The following is a 25,246-nucleotide window of genomic DNA, read 5'->3' as shown; positions in this document are numbered from 1 at the left end:
TTTAAACTGATGTAGAATCTTTGGAAAAAAAGTCATAGAGCTAGATGGAGAACACGTCGAAAAATAAAATTGTTTTTGTGAGCATTTAACTTTATTTTCTTGGTTAGGCCGAACTTTTCAATCCACACTCGTATCTCTGCCATAGTAAGGCAAAAGAAGCTGATTCTCGAGTCAGTTCGAAGGAATGTTTCTTTGGGTTTGTTCGATCTTTATATCAACGAACTAGTGGAGTATTTCACAAAAAAAACATGATTATCATGGGAGTAAAAATATGATATTCAATAAAATAAATACTATAATACCATGTTTAATTTGGAATTTCTCGACGTGATAGCGTTACTCATTTTCTGCTAATATCACTGGTAAGTAGGGATCGCAATAGGTAGAGTTTTTTTACCTAAACTTCGAGGAACATAGACAGAAAATGGAGACTGCCTTACGACGATATTTTTTAGGTATTAGGGACCTTTTCGAGATTCGGGAAATCACTTACGAACATTAAAATTGACGTAATCGGGGACAAGCATGTACAGTTTATTTAACTTTGCGACGCACAGTGGGTCGGATCCGCGATATTTCGGACATTAGATTTTTTTTCACGATACCTCTCTAAAAAAAATGTCAATCGAGAGATCGTATTGTCCTAATATAATAATAAAAAAACTACCTATTCCGATCCCTGCTGATAAGTTAGTTGAACTGTACGGTTTTTTTGCAACTATGTAGAACAGTCTAATATTGTGAATAATTGCTGGTTTTTGTTATGATTATTAAACAAAGATCAAATATACAGAAAATGTTTTTTTCGACCCGATGGGACTCGAACCCATGACCACGCTGTACCGTAGCGCTGCTCTAACCAACTGAGCTACGGGTCAAGTTATCAAGTTGTCGAAACTCTCGTGTGTTTTTATTAAAGATCTTCGTAATGGAATTTTCAGCATTCTGCGCCGCTAGTGACATCTAGAGAGAGATTTTAGAAGCTTCTTCACTATAAAAATGTATTCTGTGTGTTCAATCTTTCTATTACTAAGCATAACAAAACTAGTGAACTTATTTTCACAAAAAAATCTCATTAATACATATCACAAAGTTCTTCAAAAATCATCACACTTATTCAACGAAGGAACAATTTAAACCGGTCAGAAAAAGCTTATCTCCATGCAATAAGAGCGACAATTGCCCGTGACGCTTCCGCACGAACCAACGACAGAGAAAGCACGTCTTAATGCGACATGTTTAATGCGACTCCGTATCAATAAGGTGTGACGTCACAAGTTTAGTAAACGACCCTAAGGAAATGGTTTCATAACGCGAATTGTTTACAACTTTGTAGATGATTATCAGTTAATCCTGAAGATGACTTGTACGATTTATTTTTACAATGGCTAATTACATGCAGCGGCACGCAATACTTTTTCTATAACAAAGATAATAACGGAAGAAACTTATATAAACATTATAATATATATGTTGAATTGTAGTCATTATGTACAATTAATAACATCCGGTATAGACAACGAATGTTGAGAATTTAAATTTAGAAAATGAAAAACCACAACAATATGTTGCTTTTTTGTCGTTCTTCCATTCCATTCGGATAACAATTTTTACATCGCCTCTTTAACCTTCTTTTTCCATTAAATTGAGTTTAATTTTCGCACATATTAAGAAAAAATACGGACAATGGCATTTTTATGGCGTGCATGATTGCCGTTGCGCGTAATCCATATCGGCAACATGTAACCTACACAATTCGTGAGCATTTGTCATTTTGAAGTTAAAGGTTTTAGTAATTTGGATATTGAAACTAATATTATCACTCGAAGTCGACGCGTTACCACCTTAAGTGTGTTTGAGCACTGCATCCGATTTATATTTGTTCCGAATTCAGACTATACAAATAAATCTAGAAAACTCTGACCCACTTCGGTTGTCGCTTGTGTGCTAAATGCGAATTTTGAATAAACTTGAATTCGAAACCGAGAAAACATGAATAACGCGTGTACACCTATATGATCCCTGTGACATTTGGTGGGACGTAGTGCGCAACGCTCTGACAGTTGTCAATGTCCTCATACTACAGTGTATTGTATGTATTATATTGTATGGGGGCTGTTCCATTTGGTGGTGTGGGAAAAACAGCAAAGCATCTAATTACAAAACAAACGGAATCATATTTCTTTTGTAATTAAATATGTATTTTTGCAATTTTCGTCCATTATAGCACAGCTAAAGTTAAACTGGTCGACAACCGTCAATTGTTTCGAATTCGGGCTGGCCAATCTGAGCGCAGTTGTCACAGTAATGATTTGGCAGAACAGTTTTCAAACAAATTAAATGACATTTCGTCTCTATTTCTGATTATATACTCAATGATTGAACGAAAGTACGTAAAGTGTGTGAGTTTGAAAACGCACGTTAATTTTTTGTCATCGGAACCTCTTCATCCAGTGGCCACAGTACAAACCGTTAGACCACCGAGGTCGTCTCACGATATGAAAGTGTTCTTGTATCCAGTGCCAAAAACTAATAAAAAGTAAAAAAATATATCCATGTGCTTATGGGGTTTGAAATTTCGTTCTGAGTAATGTATTACCAAATGAAATTAGAAAAATAACACTTCTGGTGACTTTAGATTTGTACTTCCGGCAGTTTGGCACCAAATATCAAGTATTTAAACGAGATCTCATTTTTAAAATGTTACTACTATACCAGGCGACATTTTCGCTTGTACGATTACTACACTTATGACATCACAATATAGTGACAAGCAGGCCGGAGGTTTCGTGCTAAATTGAATGGAGGCGAATTAACTAAAGCATAATAAAAATTCATGGGACTTAATACTACGATACGAACATTTCAATACGATTTAAAAATAAAGAGGAAAATTGCAGTCTGCAATAGCCAATTGGTCGGCTTTATTATTGACATAATTATAAACCTTGTGCGAACTGCACAGAATTAATTTGCCATTCGTTTGGAGATTCATATACTCGTCATCAATTATAATATACATTTGACGTGTTTTTATTTTTTAATTAACTTACTACGTACTATCTCAAAGTTATACTGATACATCAATTATTCAAAACCTACTATAGATTAACTGCTACAGACACAGTCATTCTATGGTTCTAGGGGCGAAGGGTAACGGTCTCTCGATTTTTTTATGCCTCCACACTACTCAAAATTATTATCACTGAGATTACAAATATCAAATCCTTTCGACCAATCATTACACGGCCATAGTATAAATAAGACAAAAAGGGCAACTCCCGCCTGTTCGTTGTATCAATGCATACACGTCCCTAGGAGCGTAGGGTTGTCACATTGTTATTTTATATGACGCGACATGTTTTTTTTTATAAATTATAAGTGCACATTTGACCTCCATCTCACCTGATGGAAAATAACAATGAGGTCGACGTTGGAGCACACACACCTAAATAATGCCTATTCACTCTCGCCTTGAAAAGGCCCAAGTTATAACGTTCAGGGAACAAGTCTGCAGACAAGGAATTCCACTCCATAGCCGATCGCCATATAAATGTGGAAGCATAACGCTTCGTGCGAGTCTTTGGAATGAAAGACGCCGCGAGATTATGTGAATGAGTGCGTCCGTACAAAGCTCGGGCGTGCACACATACAAGACGCACTGCTACGTTTGTGTGAACTTAAGGTAACATTCCGATGTTGGCGACCGCGACCGGCGACTGTGACCGGCGACCGCGACCCTATGTTGTTTAATATGAATTCATAGCAAGCGCTGACCAACGCAAACGACTGAGATTCCGTGACGTTACTGTTTCTGTAGCAGCGCCGCCGCGCGTCACTTAACGTCCCTGTAGGGTTAATACCGCACATTAACCATGTCACCGCAACAACATTTTTATGTTTAGTTATAATTTCTACACATTTGCAAATCAAGGCATTGTCATAAGCAAGCGGGTGTTTCATTTTGTAATAAAGTTAACGAAATAAATACCATTTTTAAGATCAACAAGGTTTCTTTATTTATCAATATCATTATCAAGATAGTTTGTGTAGCAAGATCAAGACGCGAACAGTCCCGTTTGTTAACGACGAACTCATAGTAGATTGCATTACACCCTATATGATTCGAGATATATAGGATAAAATATGGGAAGAAATTGGCAAACTGAGTGTATCGTAGTATTCGTCTTCCTTATATAACTGCTATATAACTCCTTTTCTGGTTGTGGTTAATAGTTCGACATAATTGTATTAAGCACCAGAATACAACCGATCGTATTAAAAACTGCAGGAAGCCAACTTCGGAGTTCTACCTTAACCCTTCTTGTCTTATTAGACTATGACACTGATTTTTGCGTGGTTTAAAGAGGAACGCTTACAATTGGTCGAACGCGTTTCGCTCTCACACACCACAGGTAATATAAAGATTGTGATTGATCGAAAGACCCCAAAGCCCCGCAGCACGTGTCAAGACCACGTTTATGTCACCCAATCTACCGTTACATTATTTTATATCCATAAAAAGTTTGGAAGTGTTAATGAAATGCAACAATAAATACATGTTTAAATGGCACAATTATATATGTAGTGCGGGCGCGGCCCCATGCGGGTGCGGACCCGACGACGAGGAGTCTGGACCCATTGGATAACCTTGAACTCTTGAGGAATACCCTTGTGATTGAGATACCTGAGGATCCAATACGAAGGGTGACCGTTCCAAGTGACTCTGAGGTTGAAACAGGGGTGGTCCTGGAGGTCTCGGTCCGTGTGTCGGGGCGGGGGGCGCGTGCTACAGAAGCGCGCGCCGGCACTCGTCGCGGTACGCGCCCGCGGTTCCCCTGTTTCATGTTTGCCATCTGCTCGAAGACAAATATTTATAAATGTACCAGAGTTGCTGTTTTATCGAGGATAGGATTCTTCCGGATGAAGTTGTGACGCGATGAAAATAAAAAGATGCAATGTACATGTCTATCGTTCTTGTTCTAATGTTTTTAAATAAATCGACAGCTACATAAGTCTTATATCGTCGCCTTACTATCTCAAACTCGTATCTTAAAGCACAAAGGTACTGAAGTGCAAAACATGGATTGTATATACAAATTTTGCAGACACGTTCAACTGTGTTCTAGTGTGCAACTGCCTCCGTGGCCGACCGGTTACCATGCCGGACTGCCACGCAGAGGTCCCAGGTTCGATTCCCGGGCCGGGAGAAATAGTTGTATGGCCTACAATTATTTCTCTCATGAGTTTGGGTGTAATTTGTGGTTGTCTATGTGTGTGTCCATGGCACCCGCGACACAGGGTTTCCCTAGTGCGGGACTATGTTGAGTGTGTGCGTTATTTATTATTTATTTATTTATTTATTTACTTTACGTTTCCTTCATATTCACACACTGGCATTTACCTATTCTTAAAGTAATGCATCCAAAATAACAGCCTTGATAAGAAATTTAAAATAAATAGAAAGTTTTGCACTCTCCTGAATAATCATCTTTATAAGATACGACTTTGAGAAAGTAAGGCATCGATATGCTAGCGACACACACGGTAAGGAAAGGAACTTCCGAGGAGATCAGCGCCACCTGTCCTGCGTATTAGAACTAGGTAGTGGGTAAGTTATACGCAGTGGGAAACGAGTGAGAAAATTGAACTAGTTAGGCTACGCAACCGATAGATGGCGCCGTCTTCGTATAACATAAACGACCTGTCCATTGTTGGACATACACCAATTACCTGGTCTCAAACGTGGACATTCTAAGACTAGAACCAATTTAGAACATGCCAAAAAATAAATAATTTTCCAGATTGGTCCTATTGGAAATCAAACCCGAGAACTTATGAAGTGCCCAACGAACCGTTGGGCTACAGAACTCGTCGAAGTTGCAACTTATTAGTAAGGCATAGTCCTCTGAGAAGAATGAATAATATACTCAAAAAGGAGTAGTGTAAAAATAAATAAATACCTGAACCTTTTGTAAAGTTTTTGTCACTGTAGTTTTAAACGTAATCGTCATCATAAGTTCTAATTTTGAATATCACTAGAATAGTACATCACAATAGAAGGTAATACAAGGTGTCCCTTAAAGAAATTTGTGACTTTGTAAAGACGACTGTCAAGAACAGCTACTTTATTTTTAACCAACTTCAAAAAAATGTGGAGGTTCTCAATTTGAATGTATTTTTTGTGTGTCTGTTATACGCGAATACTTCGGTATTTGTGAACCGTTTTAATTATTATTTTTTTGGTACAGTATTAATTGGTCACATTCGAATTTGAAGAAAATATTTCACCTCTAAAAATGGTCAACTAGGGGATGAATCTTGTTTCGCGCACTTTCCAGTAACCGATTGTTAACTTTCCAGATTCAGTTTATATGTACATATAGTAAAGTTTGAAGTCGGTTTCTTTTATTTATTTCGCGTATTAAGGTCATGTTTACCACTATTTTTCATAAAATTACTACTTTTCTTAACATAAATTAAATTTTCATGATCGTGCTGTGACGCTAGAATGAAAATGTATTTTCTTATAAAACCTTTTCTTAAAGAAACGACAAGATCAATGAAAGCTCACACAAAAATGTTGAATGAAACGTGGACGTGGATTACTAAGAGTCTATATACTACCTCAAAAAGCTTTGGTTGGTTCCGCGTAACAGTGAAATTGTTGAATCAATCACTTTGGAAAAATATATAGCAAATTTGAGGATATACCACATTGACTTACAATTATATGGACGTCGGGTCCGCGCTAAAAAGTGTCCGCACTTTTAAGGCGCTAAAATCGTATACAGAGCGCGACACTCCGCTTTAGTCTTCATTTGTTCTACTGACAGCGCGATACTGCGATGACATTACAATTTAAATTTCGAATAGGTTGACTTGGGACATTTTTTTCGTGGTTTTTGTATTAGACCCGTCGTCCATTTATTTGTAAGTCAATGATATACCATGACTACTATACGGTGTGAAAACACGAATCCTAAAAATTTTCATATTAGGAAAAAAAAAACACAAACTTACCTCGAAATTTTGCAAGAAAACCGCTGTATTCAATAGCTACTTTTCAAATAGCAATGATTTTTTTTATATCAACTGAACTAAATAGAACACGTATACTATACGACATACATTTTTCATTCTTTTTTTAAGCACAAAAAAATTTTTATTCGCGCTGAGGTAGTATCGACTCATGAGGTTGATGTAATGTAGTCACCTGGACTTCTGAAGCTCGATCTGCCCCTCCAGAGTCTTAGCCAGGTAAATCACAAAGAGCTGCGACAGCGCCACTCCGAGAGCAATGCTGGCAATTGTGTATAAGTTACGCTCTGCCCAAGAGCGCACGATTTCTATGCAACCGCTCGTCCAGACGCGTTTGCTTGCTTCTGCTACCTGCAATTGTTTAAAATAATTAATGTAATAAATAAATAAATAAAATAATACAATTGACAACAGCAACTTGCTTTCACATAATTTTATGACTGAAATAGAATCTACATAAAAAATGTCGTTTTTTGTAATTTTATATAATGCTGTTTTTCTATTTTAATCCAATAATTTAAAACAGTTCATTACGAAAAAGCTTAAGCGGCAGTGGTCGGTCTGGCGTCACGACTGGTGACAAGAAAAATCGATACTAAACTTATTTGAATTTGTGTGTTTTCAATTATTATATACAATATATAATTTAATTATCTAATAATTTAGATTAGGAAATACTGTTTATGGAAAACTAGTTACGAGAGATATTCTTGTATTTAATAATATTTTATCTACACACACATCATAAACACTATGATGTGTTAAAAAACCGCAAATTACGATCAGCATAAAGATAAACTGTTTTGTTAGAACAAATTTCTTAAATGTGAAAATGTTATTATTCAAATTTCGAACATCTCTGAAAAACATAACAATTTAATTAGACCTCAATTCTAACATCAGTCGAGATGAAGTTTTATTCGAAATGAAATATCAATGGCAAAATTTCACACGTTACTTCTTAGAGGATGGAAAAAAAATAAAACTTTCTTTTTTTAGCTGCCCTAACTACGGAATGAATACCTAAACAAAAATTGAACGAACAAATGGCGGATTTCTTTAGTGTCATACCATAATCTATCGAAATGTCACTATCGACATGCAAACATTTAATTAAAGTAGATCAATATTCCATTTGGGAATACTTTAGGTTATATGGGAATATCCGAGAATGTCACATGCAATTTTAATTTATTGTTTTGCGTTTACAAATACTCAAATATTACGAAAAGTGAATTTGCACAGAAAAAAATAATATTTTGTAATTTGAGAGTATATAAAAAAGAGAAAACTTTGAAATATAAATCCTATACATTTCCAACCCGCAAGATTCATATTTTCATAGAGAAATTTTTAAACAGATTCCAAATAGTGTAAGCTTTTTTGTATTTATGCATTGGTATAGAATTAATATCAGTGACGGATTTAAGTGAATCTTTAATACTTCTATTTAATTTTGGAAATAAATGAAAGTAGTAATATTATCAATAATAATATTATTATCATACGTTTATTTGATTAAAACATGGTATAACAGATGTAACAAGAGACAATGTTAGTATAAACATGTTTCGCATATATTAAATAGCGAGCAAATTTCTGATTATACTCAATTTGTATATGATGACAATGATTATAGTCAATTGACTACTATTGGCCGAGCGCCTTTGATTTGTGCAGAAAAATCGACACTTCTCCGAAGTGAGACAAGTAGTCACGAGCATTTGCGAGTTGTGACAAGACACGTCAAACGAGTTCTATATACGTTAGCGCTCGCCTTCACTCGGTCAGCTAGGCGAGTGACACTGAACGATGGCAAGGCAAGGTAAATAGGCAGTCTATACGTTGGTATTGGCCTTCACCCGGCAACGTTAGATGAACATGGTCTTTCTATTGCTGGCTTCATAAAATAAGAGTTTTTAGTAGTTAGAGTTGTCAGTGGGAAAAAATCGGAAACGAGTGGATAATTTTGTTTTCAGGAACTGAGAATGCCTAGTAAATGAGTCTTGTTTAATCTAAATTAAATATAAAATTATTTACCAATAAACCTAATGATGGAATTGCATTATCATGTAATCTAGTTACATTCAAAGTTATATTAAAATTTGACTTTTCAAAATGAAGCGAATAAAATAAATGAAGATGGTCTTTGATTCAATGTTTATATTTGGCACTATTATACGGCGGTATGATTTCCAACCATTCTTTTTTCTTTTTTGATTTGTAGGTAAACTTGAAATAGTAAAAATAATAATAATAATAATAAAATAATAAAAACCTCGTAGTGAATTATTTTAATAACAGAATATCCATAATATGTACGTTTCCAAGAGAACACTATGTCAAAATAATCGTTGACAACAATCATCAAAATATACAAATAAACAGGCAATCTGAAGAAACCAAAGCAAAATTTGGCAAGATTTATGAATAAACTACTTAAATATGTTACATGAAATACTTGGGCTTTTGTGTGATTTATAGACAGAAAAATAAAACGTGCTTGTACAATGTTACATTCGGTCGATCTTCGCTTTTTCAAATGCCACATCCCGTAATGCTGCAGAGACGAATTTTTATTAATACTTAATTGTTCTCACTGTCAATATTTTTGTCCATTTTATTACAATACATGCGAATAATTAAATAAAACTTGGAAAAACATTTGTTTTGACATTTGATATACTTCCCTCTGACAACCGTATCATGCATGTACTGCGAAATGGACACGGTTAGCATTTAAGATGACGTTACGTATTTTCGATTCCCGTGTTCGACACAGACCAATGTAATGCTATCTCTTTTGGCTTAAGACGGCACGCAAGAGTTAAACAAAGACAATAACATGTTTATGTTTTCAAAGTCAAAATGCATCATATAGATATAAGGTCTGATTTATATATGTCAACATAACATGTCCTTTAGTTTCCATAGTCTAAGCGTTACTTGATATTGAACGATGTGACAGTTGGGGTCGACTCTAGTTTGTCTATGAATTAAATAAAAACTACGGTTGTGTGACAAGCGTGAGAAAAGTTTTTATTTGCCGCCATTTCGCCAGTCGTAACATGCGGTTCCTGAACACATCATAGAGAGCTTATAATATGTGTATAGATAAAGCAGTGTATGTAACTGCACATAATTAGGCATTAAAACACTCGTGTGATGTTTTTATGTAACTCGCCTGTCGGCTCGTTTCATAAACCCTCAATCGTGTTTTAATGCCTTTCATTATGCAACACTCGCATAAACTACTATAACTATAACTTGGAACAGTGAATAAAAAATCTGTAAATAGCACGCACCCAAGGCCATTAAAGTAAAAAAAATTACTTTAATTAATTCATCAAACATAATAACAGTTTTTATTCAGGAAGTACGCCATACAGATAACAACTTCCTGGGTGGGCCTTTCAAAACTCAATTTTATCTTTATTTTCTTTCTCGACAACTGCTAGCTAAAAAAACATAAAAATATGATGACCAAGCATGCGTCTATAAGGTGAAGTTTTATAACAGGTTTGTAGGAAAAAATGTGCTATCGATCTATCAGATTTTGAACCTGCATCTGTATGCCAAACTAGGGCCACGGCCCTACCTACCTAACTAGCGGACCTTACGATTTCTTTTCTGTGTGCTTGTAGCAAATCTATGTGTTTGGTTTTTAAAAGTTCCGCTAGTTCGTTCCGTAGCGTCCCTATCTACCGACCCGAGAGATAGGGTTTTTCGGAGAGACTACGGGCTCGACGGCAAGACCAGGGTACAGCGAGCGTCCAGGCCAAGCCCTCCGCCAGTGATACGCCTTTGCCGTCTCTGGCGGACCCGGACTTGGGTATGGACTCGCTGGGATTTGTGGTTAGTTGCAGAGTACGGGGTGTCTGTCGCGTGAGCAGCTAGTGCGTCTTACTAGCGGTCTATTTGAGGGCCTGAATCGAGGAGACGTGCGGATCACGTGAGTTGCCCTTTAAGTTGGAAGCTATGTCCGGACATTGTCGCAGTACACTGCGACTCGCATCTCCGGCACTAGCCCGGAGAGCTAGTAGAGGATAAGCTAGATATCCTCCGGTCCCTCCCGCCGCTTAGGTTATTGGGAACTGGAGAGACGTCGTTTTTCGGCGTCGGGAAGTGAGCGTGTCTTACAGCACCGCCACCAATGACGATATTTAGTAGCGGACCCAGAGTCGCCGGCTTAGCAGTGGCAACCGCTAGGTGTGCAATGCGCAACAGGAAGTGATCGTGCCTACAGCTCCAGTACCTATCCAGAAAATTGGGAGGGTACTGTACGTGCACCCGGAGCGGCTCACTCGAGGCACCGGTTTTAGCCTCTCGAAGAACCGGATGAAGTCAAGTGACAACCCTGTACTCTGGCTGATCTGGGGTTAGAACTTGAACTTATAAAGTTCCTGTGCGCGCACAGGTTATAGTGCCCTTCTCGTATCAAGGGCGGGGCTCTATAATCAAAACCAACGTAGAAAGATATGGAGTTCGTTCCGTAGCTTAGTTGGTATAGCGTCTGGCACGGTTTACTGGAAGACATTGGTTCGAATCCACACAGATCGAAAGAATTATTTCTCAGTGTTCGATCTTTAACTAAAATAAACTAGTGGAGTAAAAATTTTATCTTCTTTCACAATCTATCGATAACACTATCGACAGCAACTACATAACTATTGGAGATTTTATGAAACTCTGACCCTGTATGAACCCTGCAAATGTAATTTTATTCTGTCACTGTCTTAAAAAAAAACAGGCTATAAATTTTATGATTAGTCATCAACAGAACAAAACTTCAATCTATACGCTTTTGTTCGAAAATCGCCCCCAGTGCTGCCGTCTGTACTTACCGGGTAGTTCTGTACGCCGTAGCCACACATTATATTGACTAGCCCTGATGTAATGTCAGTGGCATTGATGCAGCATGAGAAAGGCACACCGCAGCGTTCCACTGACGGTGACGAGCAATTGAAGTACTCGTTTTTGGACCAATCCATGTATCCATCTGAGGTTAGACCGCAACAGTGGAACTGAAATTGAATAAACAAAAGTAGTAATAAAATCATTCTAGAACAGGGTTTCTTAATCTGTGGTCCATGGACCCGTAAGGGGTCCGTGTAAAAAATATTACTAGCCCACCCGCGGTCCGTGACGAGCCTACCTAACGTATTACATTAATATAAATATTGGTATACAATATGTTGTGAATAAATAGGTACAATCCACGTGACTTTTTGAATTTTCGCGCCATAGGACGCCTTTCCATTTATAGGTGCGAGCGAAACGCGCATCATTGCAACCCGCTAGCTTTTCTTATTTTATTTATTATTTATAGTTAAAAATTTTGTAAAAAAGAACACTTATTAATCTAAATCTGACGGCACGACAAAAACCTGCATAGTATTTCCGTGCACCGCAGGAAGTTCTTCATCTTTTCAAAAAGGGTCCGCGGGCTCTTTGAAATCTTGAGAGGGGTCCATGACTAGACAAAAGTTAAGAAACCCTGTTCAAGAAACCGTTCTAACTTGAAAGTCTGCCTTAATGTTAAAGACGATTGAAACTCTTACGTGTGTTTTAAGTTCTAAAGTACACGAATGTGAGTAGACTGGCTTTCATATTAGACAGAGAAATATAGTACTGAAACCTACCAAAATATCGCACATATGAGTAAACAACCATATCGCAATCACCGTCAGGTACATATTTGATAGACATTTGATATTAATTAAAAAAAAACACCTTAAAGTTATTAATAATTATTATTATGTGCCAGACACCCATAGCAATGACCTGCTTTCAAACTAGGCAATTCCTTGTACTATGGTTTCCAGAGCAACGGTATTCATTCTGTAGCACTTTCCAGAACACCCAGACAAGAAACAATTTAGAAAAGTAAATTTCGCAATTTGGTCCTACCGGGAGTCGATTCCAGGAGCTCCTCCTCATCGCCAACAATGCAAAACCGTTGTACAGTCGTCATTAATATATTAATAGTATTAGTTTTGAACGAGTAGATCATTTTGACGCTGCCTATACCTACTTAAATTTGTGGAAAAGTGGCATCTCCAAACTGCAGGTCAACAAACCATGGACATCGGTTATATCACCGCGTTGACATAGTTACATTAAATCTACATAACGTTATATTGAATCGTATGCAAATCAACAACCTCCATAAAGCTGGCTTTACGTAATCGGCGTGACACATAAAGTGTTTTAAAAGAGATTGTAATATACTCGTACAATGTAACTGGTTAAGGCGCTACGCAGACGATGATTTTGGGCTTTCTTATACAAATACTGCTTGTATGGTGTGTCCATGTATGTGTGTGTTTGTGTGTTTTAGTAGCTGAAGAGCTTGTAAAAGTGTTCGTCCAGTGAAGTACTGGCATGCTCACATTACTGCCTTTCGGTTTTGAAGGGTAAGGGTTCTGGTGAAATTACAAGCACTTGGGATTTGTCAACTTATATCCCAGGGTGACGAGTGCAGTCGCAGTGCCTCTAAGATCTTTGCAATTCAAAGCTCTGAGTGGCACTGTAACTGCTATGGATAGGCGTGTCGCTTACCACCAGTAGCACAACTTGTTCATCCCGTCGTATTAAAAAAAACCATAGGATTTATAAAACGTTAGAGCTACACAGCACTATCAAATAAGTTTCTCGCTTTTGGAGTTGTTAGAATTATTCATTGAGTTAACAGCGGCTATTAGTGTTATGTAGGGCTACAAAGCGCTGTGTAACACAATGTAGCGCTAAATAAGTAAATTCTTACTCTTGCTCACACTTGTTCCGCAGTGAGTCCCTCGCACTCTGAATTGATTTAACAGCGACTACTCGCACTGTATAGCGCTATGTTGCGTAACCCACACGCTACACGATATCATCATTCACTGTATTATTATATTCGATATTCTTTGTTACACGAGTACCTTTTTCAGAACACTTCTTTATCATTGTTAAGGACTGTATTTTTAAAAAGTAGGTGTCGTAGCTTATAATATGATATTATTTTAAAAGTAACTTTCTAAATTTATAAAATTTTCATATGTTTCATAACAAGTACTGCAGATTATCCATTTTTAATACAGGTTTTATTGCCTATTTATGGGTTCGTCTCTAGACGTCATTGATAACGACGTTAGATCTTACACAACTTTTTGTTAGTAATAAAGCACACACTAATAATGCACACACTCAACATAGCCCCGCACTAAGGAAACGCTGTGTCGCGGGTGCCATGGACACACACATAGACAACCACAAATTACACCCAAACTCATGAGAGAAATGAATGTAGACTATACAAATATTTCTCCCGGCCCGGGAATCGAACCTGGGACCTCTGCGTGACAGTCCTTCATGGTAACCGTTCGACCACGGAGGCAGTTACAACTCCAAGTAGCAGAAGAACTCCTTGTGAAAGAGTTCGTAAAGGAAAGTACTGCCACTTTACCTATTTCTACACCAAGCATTAATGTGAGCATTACTGCGTTTTGGTTTCGGTAAGGGTGCTGGTGCAATTACATGGAACTTGTCAATTTATCAAATTTATGACAGTTACAATGCTCTTCAGATCTTTGTGATTCGAAACTCTGAGTGGTACAACAACTGTTATGAACAGCCGTGTCGCTTACCACCAGGCGCAGGACTTGTTCGTCCCGTCACTTGATATCATAAAAATAAACTTTCAAAAGCGAACATTCGCTCCTAATAGTCGTCAACCTTTTTTATATAAATAAAAATGTAACTCAAATGATAGAACGAAATGGATCTCGTATCAATCTGTATAACTCAATATATGTAAAGTGTTAATTCGAAAATATATTGTCATAAAAATGTCCAAGTTTGATTATGACAGTTAAATTAATAAATTTACGAAATAACATCGCACTGATATTACAATAGTGTTATAATTCAAAATATGTGAAATTCAAGATTATACCATTGTTGAACGTGAAATTTGATTTTGTACACGTCAATAAAACCGTCATTAGAATATTGTAAAAAACAAGTAAAAGATATCTACTTAACTCAAAATGAGACACGCTTTATGTGAGGTAGTTCTGGCCAAAATAGTCCTAATTCAAAAATATGACATGATTTTTTTTTTCTTTTATTTTAAAATATGTATATTTGGCAAGTAGGAAATAACCTATACATAAATTTACACAGACCTTTCACGGGAAGCAAATAATTTGTTTTTCGTCGACTCTGAGAAAATACACTTTTTCAGTTAATGCACTATTGTATTAACAGTGCGACATGTCAAAATTCAATCGTAGAAACACAATTTCGCTGGAAGTTAATTTTCAGTACCTATACAGGCTGTAATAAAATAAATATCTTATTTCAGTTGATAACATTCAACATCAGTTTGTTCGCGAACATGTTGTATGAGTAACTAAAAACCAAAAATCTCAGTACAGAGTACTAAAAAAACCGACCTCAAAAGTACGTGGAATTACATATAATTACCAAATTTTATTGAAATCGGTTACCGGAAAGTGCGCAAACCCGGATTCATCCCCTAGTTCGCCACTATACGGGACTTGCCACATGAGATAATAAAAATCGGTTCTCACTACTCAAAGTATATTGAGAAAAAAACGCCTTGAATTAAAGAATAGCAAAATCAACCATTAAAATAATTGCTCATTGTACTAAAATTTAGGCGCTTTTATATATTTTTTTTATTTATAAAAATGAAGCTTTATGCGTGAACAGCCACCCTTAGAGGTGGATGATTTTCTTCAAAATTGAATGGTATCACTATGGAGGTACCCTCTTTCCAACAAAAAAAAGAATCATGAAAACTGGTTCACAAATACCGGAGTTATCGCGTAACATACATACAAAAAAAACATACAGTCGAATTGAGAACCTCCTCTTTTTTTTTTTGAAGTCGTTTAAAAAAACAATGTCAACTATGAAACTTCATTCGCATCATGTCTCTTTTAAAATGGTCGAGTATTACTTATTTCACAATAATTGTCTTGGACGGAGAACGATTGTAGACCTCTGCAGATCCAACCACGACCCAGAGCGGTGGTCAGCGACCCAACTCTGAAGGAAGGAAATTAATTTGCATTTTTTTTTTTATGTCATTTTATTTTATTTTTTTATTTACTTTCTATGTCATAATTAAGAGCTTGGTTCTTGTCGGTTTATCGCCAACCATCGTTGTTTAGAGCCCTAACTCTGAGTTCGTGATACGACTCGACGTTAACTATTTCCTTTATCTTTTTTTTAATATATGTATAATAGACACACGCTTGGCAACAATCTCACCTGATGTTAAGTGACGATGTGACCGACGATGGAACGCGTTTGCCTAAAAAAAATGCCTATTCACTCCAGCCTTGAATAGCCCCAAATTGTACGTTTCGGGAGACACAGATGCCATAGAGTATTCCATTCATTTGCCGTACGCATCAGAAAGGAGGAAGCAAAGCGCTTAGTGCGAATTGGTGGTATATCAACGACATAAGGATGGAGTGTTCCGGACCTTCTAGACGACCGAAGGAGGAACGGTTCTGAAAAAACGGTTCCGGTTCGGAAAAGTTCCTGCGCACGCTCTCCGAAATGTATCCGATAAAAAACCGACAAGCAGGCAACTTTTCTGCGATGGCCGAGATTTTGTAGTTTCGACTCCACAAGAGAATTGTTCTTAATAAGCCTCTACTATGAGATTACAGTGACAGTTGTGTAAAATGTTACTTCTACTTATATCCACTAAGGGCGTTGTAGTACAATTTATCATACAAAAGTGTGATGTAATTGACGCGGTCGCTACCGACAGATGTTACTGTAATCTCAAGGTAGAAGCACTGATCTATACAACTTCGACTGCTTACAGATTGACTGCATGTTTGCAGTTAATGCATGAAGTCGTGATCAACTTCATGCAGTCGAGACCGACCTCGACTTCATAAAATCAGTTTCGACTTCATAAAGGCGGTTTCGACTTCATAAAGTCGGTTTCGACTTCATGCAGTTAAGGCATGAAGTCGCTATTTGAGACCTCGACTGTATGAAGTTGATAACGACTTCACGCAGTAACTGCATGATGTCGGTTTTATTATTATTAATAATAACTTTATGGTGCTTTTTAAATTACTATTAAATGTCAATTAAAAGTGTACCTGACAGTGATTATGTGTTTAACGTTGTGTCATGTGATTAACGTTGGTATTAGTCATCCACCTGTGCCATTGTGCGATCGTGTGTGGTCCAAGTCAAAGGCGTCGAGTGAGGTAAAATTACAAGGTGAACATAGTGAGAAGCAAATTATTGAAAAAGAGGCAGAGGAATGGATTGAAGTAAAAAGAAAGAAAAATAAAAATAGGTTTTTGAGTATTAAAGGAAAGGGGGCCGGTGACGGAAATTTTAAGGCTGCGGACACGAAAATACCTCTTTTCATAAACTACGTAGCCAAACAGACCACAGAAGAAGACATTGTCCATTATATTGCCCAAAAAACGCAATGTAATGTAACATTGAAAAAAATTAATGCCAAATATGAGCGAGGATATAATTCGTATAAAGTTTTTGTACCACAGCCGAAACTACCGTTGTTTTTAGACGAAGATTTTTGGCCCGAAGGTGTGTCATTCCGGCGTTTTGTTTATATCAAAAGATATGAGGAGAAAGAATTGGATAGAAATGAAAAAGTGTGCTAATTATGACTAAGAATAATAGACCGTATGATGCAAAATTTTGTAGTTATAACTGCAAATCAGTCACTAGATCTGTTGACAGCGTTAGAATGTTATGTCGGACAGCTGATGTTGTTTGTTTGCAGGAGACGTGGCTTCTTCCACACGATATTCCGTATTTAGGCTCGATTAGCTCTGACTTTGCCTTTACGGGGAAATCAGCTGTTGATACGTCAGAGGGAGTACTGCGTGGGCGTCCGTACGGTGGCGTAGCTATACTTTGGCGTAAAAGCGTTTTTAGTAACGTTTCCACTATCGGCTGTTATAGCAATCGAATAACAGCTATAAAGATACAAACAATGGATCGTTCTCTTCTAATATTTTCGGTATATATGCCCACAGATGACAATCACTCACAGGACACCTTATCAGAATTTACGGAGTGTCTGGGTGAATTACAAGCAATAGTGGATGAATGTGGTGTAGATTCGGTCATTATTTTAGGCGATTTTAATGCTAGTGTGCAAAAACGATTTGGTAAGGAATTACAAAATTTTTGCGTGGAACAGGATTACCAATGCCTGGACTGGGAACTTTTTGGAGTAGATTCGGACACGTATACGTACGTGAGTGACATAGACGGGTCCAGAAGCTGGGTAGACCACTGCTTGGTATCCCAAGCGGCTCGAAGCTCGGTGGTGAACATTCGTGTCAACTACGAAGTGTCTTGGTCGGATCACTTTCCACTCGAAGTTTTTTGTGACTTAAACATTCTTAGACCAAAAACTAGTGCAATACCTAACCAAAAAAGTAAAGTTGTATGGGGTGAAAGGGACTTCAATGAAATTGACCTGTATACTAAGTTTTGCTTTGAACACCTGCGCGACATTAATTTTCCCTCAGAATTTAATGAGTGTAGTGACCATTTATGTAATAATGTAGACCATAAACTCAGTTTAGATAAAATGTACTCAAATATTGTTAATATCTTGAATTTAGCTGCAATACATAGCAATTGTGATAAAACTTACCATAGTAATAAGAAAAAAAAACATGTTACAGGCTGGAATAAGCATGTCAGTGCTTGTCATGGGGAGGCTCGGCTTAGGTTTTTGGAATGGGTTAACTGTGGTAAGCCTAAAGTAGGCCACATCTACAATAGGATGCAAGAGACTAAAAGAGATTTTAAAGTTAAACTTAAATGGTGTCAAAATAATAAGGAACAAATACGTATGGATATATTAGCATCCCACCATTACAATAAAAAGTTTACAGATTTCTGGAAAGAGACAAAAAAGTCTAATATTAAGCCTAGCCTGCCTGTCAGTGTGGAGGGTGTGACTGAACCCTTCCAAATAGCGGAATTATTTCGGTCACATTTTACAGTTAGGTCGCCCCTGGGGCCTGCGGCGAGTCAGTCCCTGGATCTTAATAAAACACAGCAACCACAGCTTGTCCGATTCACGGCCAAGGAGGTAGCGGCTGTCATCAAGGGAATGACGCGCGGCAAGTCTCCGGGACATGATTTTCTCAGCGTAGAGCATTTGAAGTATGGAAGTGTACACTTACCTAGAGTTCTCGCCTTATTCTTCACATTGTGTATAGGACATTCGCATTTGCCTCAAGATCTAATGAAAACGGTTGTTGTCCCCATTGTGAAGAGCGGGACGGGTGATGTCTCGAGTATTAATAACTATAGACCGATATCCTTGGCCACAATAGTAGGTAAAGTGCTGGACAGTCTGCTTGACAAGCATCTAAGGAAGCACTTGAAATTACATGATGCTCAATTTGGGTTTCGACCAGGATTGTCCACCGAAGCTGCTATCCTTTGCCTTAAGCACACTGTCCAGTACTATACTTCGAAAAGTACTCCTGTCTATGCTTGCTTTCTCGACCTGTCCAAAGCTTTTGATCTTGTGTCATATGACAGGTTGTGGAGTAAGTTACAGAATGAAACTGACCTGCCAGGGGATATAATAAATATCTTTAGGTTTTGGTATGACAACCAACTCAACTACGTTCGATGGGCGGGCACAACGTCTGCCATGTACAGGTTGGAGTGTGGTGTGAGACAAGGGGGCTTAAGCTCGCCGAGTCTCTTCAACCTGTACATGAATCGTTTAATTGTTGAACTCAGCAACACCGCAGTCGGATGCTCCGTTGCTGGTACTATGGTTAATAATATCAGTTACGCGGATGATATGGTGTTGCTGAGTCCTTCGATAAGTGCCCTCCGTAGACTAGTTGGGATGTGTGAGCTCTACGCTGAGGCCCATGGCCTTAGGTACAATGTCGCGAAGTCCGAGTTGCTTCTGTTCAGAGCAGGCAGCAAATACTGTAATAATATTCCACAGGTGAAGTTGTGTGGCACCCCTCTGAGCAGGGTCCCGAGATTCAAGTACCTAGGGCACTGGGTTACCGAGTCGTTGGAAGACAACACTGACGTTGAAAGAGAGCGTAGGGCGCTGGCAGTGCGGGGTAACATGTTGGCTCGTAGGTTTGCAAGGTGTACCAACAGTGTGAAGATTTCACTATTCAAAGCTTATTGCCAGACCTTTTACACCTGCAGCCTATGGGTCAACTACACCCAAAAAGCCCTTAGTACGTTAAGAGTTGTATATAATAACATATTCAGGATGCTGTTGCGGCTGCCGCGATTCTGCAGCGCCTCAGGAATGTTCGCGGATGCCTGCGTTGATGGGTTCGCGTGCATCATGAGAAAAAGAGTGGCCTCTCTGATGCGTAGGGTTCGGGACAGCCGTAACAGCATCCTCGAGGTCATTGCTGGTAGGGTCCAGGGTTCATTCTTTGAACATTGGACCAAGCTCCATGTATTCCCGAAGCCAAGCCAGTATTTGTAGGTAGCATCATTATGTATATATAATACAGGTAATGGTGATACTTATAAATATTGTATAAATTATTGTACATATGTTTTTTGTTTTTGTTTTGTATTTACTAACACTAGTGTGTAAGTGTTGTGCTATGTTTTTACTAACAAATATGGATATAAAATGTCTGAAATAAATGGTTTGAATTTGAATTTGAATTATGTTAAAGTTGATTTACTCAATAAATGTACGATATTTTGATAGATTTTAACGCTCCACCTCTCAGTCTAATATGAACGCCAGTCTATAGTTCACATTCCTGTACCTTAGAATTTAAAACACAGGAAAATGGGTATTCATTAAATAAATAAAGCAAACACACACTCACAGACTCGCACTATGAAAACCCTGTATTTCTTTTTTTATAGTAGCAAGCGACAGGACGAACAAGTCGTGCGCCTGGTGGTAAGCGACACGCCCATGCATAACAGTACCAATCAGAGCTTTTAATCGCAACGATTTTAGAGGCACTGTCACTGTGCCCATCGCCTTGAGACTTAAGTTGACAAGTCCCATGTGCCTGTAATTTCACCAGCACCCTTACCCTTCGAAAACGAAACGCAGTAATGTGAGCATTACTGCTTGGCTGCTGAAATGGGTAAGTTGGCAGTACTTTCCTGGACGAACTCTTTCACAAGCTCTACTGCTACTCAAATAACCTGTATTCCGGGTGACATGGACACACACATATACAATTATAAATTTTAATCTTTGTCTGTCTGTTAGTTAGCATATTTTTATTTATATCCCAGATCTAGTTGTAATATGCTAAAACATTAAACTTAAGTGTATGACTAATAAGGTCAATTAGACTCACATCACTCTGCGCGAAATCAATGAAATTCTGCAAGTCAGGATCGTCTCTGTACGCGTGGACGACCCTCTCAGTGAAGCTTAGCTCGAGAAGACCGTGCAAAGACCTCGGGAACACAAACCCGCATACAGCGCCGCCCATCTCCACCAGGAACAAGATCAGCAGGCACAGCGAGTACTAGAAAAACATTTAAGATCATTAACCCATATAGCGTATGCAACTTGCGTGCGTACACCCAGTCAGTATCACGAGGGGATCTACTCCTGTTCTTTGTCTGACATCCGTCCTAAACAATTACTGCCAAAGAAGTAATAGGTACACGACCAAAGACAATGATAAGTATAATATTTTGGCCCTATACAATAGGCCCTACACAATCCTATGGCTCCCGGGTATCTGAAAGAGCGTTTCAGCTTGCTCAGGTCTCAGGATAAGCCCTGTCGCTCTCTCGTTAGGTCCCAGTTATCTTTTCCATCCTTCAATTCCGGTTTTTATTCTCACTCCTTCGCTATTCATACGGTCAGACTTTGGAATGCACTTCCCATTACTGTTCATGATAGCAAATCCTTAGCAATTTTCAAAACGAGAGTTCAGGAGCACTATTTGTCGACAGTTCCATCCATTTTATAGGTATTAAAGTACGAAATTTGTTCTAATCTAAGTATTTATATAGTTTTAATAATTTTATGTTTTTGATATTGTTTTTTTTTTCATAATTTTTGTTTTGTTGTGCACGTAAACCCGTTATTGTAATTATTGTCTTCTGTACATATAGGTCTGCAGTAAGAAATTTTGTGTTAGAAATAAACCTTTTGTTTGTGTTTTCCTTGTTACGAAATGTGTTTTTGTTTTTTCTGTACAATAAATAAGTAAATATTAATATGCATCTTTTTTATTTGGTCGAGTATTACTTATTTGACTGTAAATGTTTCGGACGAATGTCGGACAGAGAACGGCAGTAGACCCCCTGAGTCGTTGGCGAGTGTGGACGGGGTGTTACGTCATGCCTGACGTTGTCAAGCCAGTGTTCTCAGGGACAGGAGCAAACATAACAAAACAAACCCATACACAGAGTTATATGTAAAATACTAACAAGTTATATGTAAAGTAATAAGAAAGTCGTAGGACTATATTATTAACGCAAAAATCGTAACCAAAAACTTAAGGATCGTCACGATAATCGCATTACGATTAGCATTCAAGTTAATCGTTAACGACGTAGGCATACACTACTGATTCGTCCCTTTGATCAGCCTTAAACGACGGATCGTGAAGATGTGTCGTCTCATATATGGGGTCCTTTAGACAGTAAAATCAATATCGACACTAGATGGTGCTAAAATCAAGCAGCATATCAAGGTACACACTGGCAAATCTTGTTACGTCGTTTGGAGGCAATATTCCAACAAAAGTAAATCTAGTTTTATTGTTAACTCGCATGTACGTTTTTATATCGATAAATGGCAAATTAAATTAAGAGGCTACGATGTTTTACTAGCCCATACAGACAATTAAATAAATCTCTTACGAATTTGAGCAAGCACGTGTTTTCCCTGAGTGCGCCGACGCATCCGGCGAAGCTGACAATGAACACCACGCCACCGAGGAGCGCGATTAAAAGGCTAATATTCAACATCAGATCGTATACTGTATCCAGCTGAAATGCACGAAATGTCATGGTTTTAAAAGTAAACACCAAAATACACATATACTGGCGCTTGTATGCTTGTAGCAGACAGGATTAGTGGTAATAAACACACCAGGAAGCATGTGTATTTTGGCCTTTATGTATTCAGATCAATTAAGCTAAAGTAACGATGATGTAAGCCGTTATATTACAAGCGACATATATAACACTTTTACTCCGTTTTATCCACAGACATATACTATTTTATCGCAATTCACGGTACTAGGTTATTTTTGTAGTAAACAGAAATGACGTGCAGATTGCGCCGTTGGGTCGTGCGGGATACGACGGGCGGTACCTATTATCGTGGTCACGAGTACATGCGAAGACCACATTATTTCTATTCGCCTAGTTTTGTTGGAATCGGTTAACGGAAAGTGCGCGAAACCGGATTCATCTCCTAGTTTGCCACCCTTAGAGGTGGAATATAGTCTTCAAATTTAAATGGGACCAATACTGAGGCAACCGTTTTCAACAAAAAAGAATCATCAATTTTGATATCAAAATCCGCCGGAGTTATCGCGTGACACACGTACAAAAAATACAGTCGAAGAACCTCCTCTTTTTTTTTGAAGTCGGTTATAAATAATGAAACACTATTTTAACTTAGTAGCCACGTTGAGGCAAATGCTGGCTCGAGTCTAGTAGGATCAAAGGAATTTTTCTTTGTCTTTATTCCATCTTTGTATCAATATTAACAATAAACTAATAGAATATTTTCACAACAAAATATATAAAAGTCATGATATTCAATAAAATAACTATTTCATCTATATCCCGCTGCGTATGTCGCTGTCGTCGAGTCGCAGGCATACTCCGCCTGGCATAGGCTTTACATGCACAATACGAGCCATTTTTCAAAGTCTTTGGTATGGTTTCTGTCTTTTCCATATGCTATCAGAAAATAAGGTAACCAAATTCTGCATGGGATTGTTTATCAAAATCGTATAGGCCCTGATACTTTAAAATATAAAAAATTATGACTCGACTGTTAGGTAACCGTAAAAGCAGTGATTTAACAGAAAGATAAAATTTCAATGCCACTGGGTTATCTTGCGCATTAGACGGCAGATAGTATTATGTCATGTGCATACAACTGCGTGGTTACCTTAATTCAATCAAATTGTTAAAAAAACTAAAGTTATCCTCATACCTTTATTAATCCAGTAGCTTGCCATTTGTCTATAAAGGCATATAGGCCAACGCCTATCATTAGCCCTCCAAATAACTGAAAAGAATTCAATACAAAATAAGCAATAGACAATGAGTAAAGAGTTGATTATGGACAGTATACATAACATTTTTATTGCATAACGCATTAATCACATGCAAGCATTAAAAATTTTTTTACAGGTAATATCGAGAATTAACCGAAGTTTGTGACTGGAACTATGTCATTTTTCAAACCGTGTGTTATGAATATGATGGCTTTGTACAATGTCACAAAAAGTTGAAGCATTTTTAGAACATTTTCAATAACAAGAAAAAGTAAAAATAACAACAACTGCAACTGCTTTATTTTTTTGTTTATTATTGGGGTTGTTAAATATTTTACCAAGAAATAATCAACTTCAGATATTTAATTTATAAGCAAAATTTTTCTAAAAAATTTTACCATCACCATTCACAACTTACTTAAATAATTATCGTTAATTTCATTATCCAACTTATTTAGTTAAACATTTTTCATTACAATCATACCTTGAAATGCAGTAAGTAAAAAAAACTTATTTTCCAAACAGCGGCAAGAAGGCGTTGATTTTTAACTAACTTTTCCACATTTTTTTGTCTGAATGTACTAAGTGTAAAGTCACATGAGCTACCAAGTATTTTTTTGCAGTTTTGTTGCAATCAAAATGATAATATCTAATCAAATCAAATCAAACTGTTAGTCTCAAGTATACAATTAAGCAGCTTATTGTATAGTTTTGACGCCATCGCACAAATATCATCATGAAAGAGGGTAGTCTTACAGGCAACTAGTTTCAATTTATTGTGTCTTCGCGTACTTTCCACGTTGCTGAAGAGTGTGAGATTTCTCCGAACAAAAGGAACCGTTTCAAACATGTATATTGAAGGAACTGTTTGTGAAATTGCGGTATACAACTGTCTATATGGCACAACCCACAAATTGCCCGAATGCACCTTTTTGTGCAATCAA

General features: G+C 37.6%; 1 protein-coding gene and 1 non-coding gene across 2 annotated transcripts; both read right to left on the bottom strand.

Annotated features, from left to right (window-relative positions):
• Positions 1–805: 805 nt before the first annotated feature.
• Trnat-ggu lies at positions 806–878 on the bottom strand. The gene has a single exon. It is a non-coding gene; the product is annotated as a tRNA-Thr (tRNA).
• Positions 879–2,289: 1,411 nt separating this feature from the next.
• On the bottom strand, positions 2,290–23,531 carry LOC113232399 (tetraspanin-33-like). Its single transcript, XM_026467105.1, has 5 exons — positions 22,927–23,531; positions 21,402–21,575; positions 11,886–12,065; positions 7,217–7,392; positions 2,290–4,856 (listed from the first exon to the last, which is right to left on the bottom strand). Exons 1-5 carry the CDS (start codon positions 23,104–23,106, stop codon positions 4,844–4,846), a joined length of 723 nt encoding a protein of 240 aa, XP_026322890.1. The 5' UTR covers positions 23,107–23,531; the 3' UTR covers positions 2,290–4,843.
• Between the last annotated feature and the right edge of the window lie 1,715 nt (positions 23,532–25,246).

Source organism: Hyposmocoma kahamanoa, unplaced genomic scaffold (genome assembly GCF_003589595.1).
Source record: "Hyposmocoma kahamanoa isolate Upper Pololo Valley unplaced genomic scaffold, ASM358959v1 76, whole genome shotgun sequence".
NCBI classification, from domain to species: Eukaryota; Metazoa; Arthropoda; class Insecta; order Lepidoptera; family Cosmopterigidae; genus Hyposmocoma; species Hyposmocoma kahamanoa.
The sequence above is the reverse complement of the archived record's forward strand: the minus strand, read 5'-3'. Positions and strand labels throughout refer to the sequence as shown.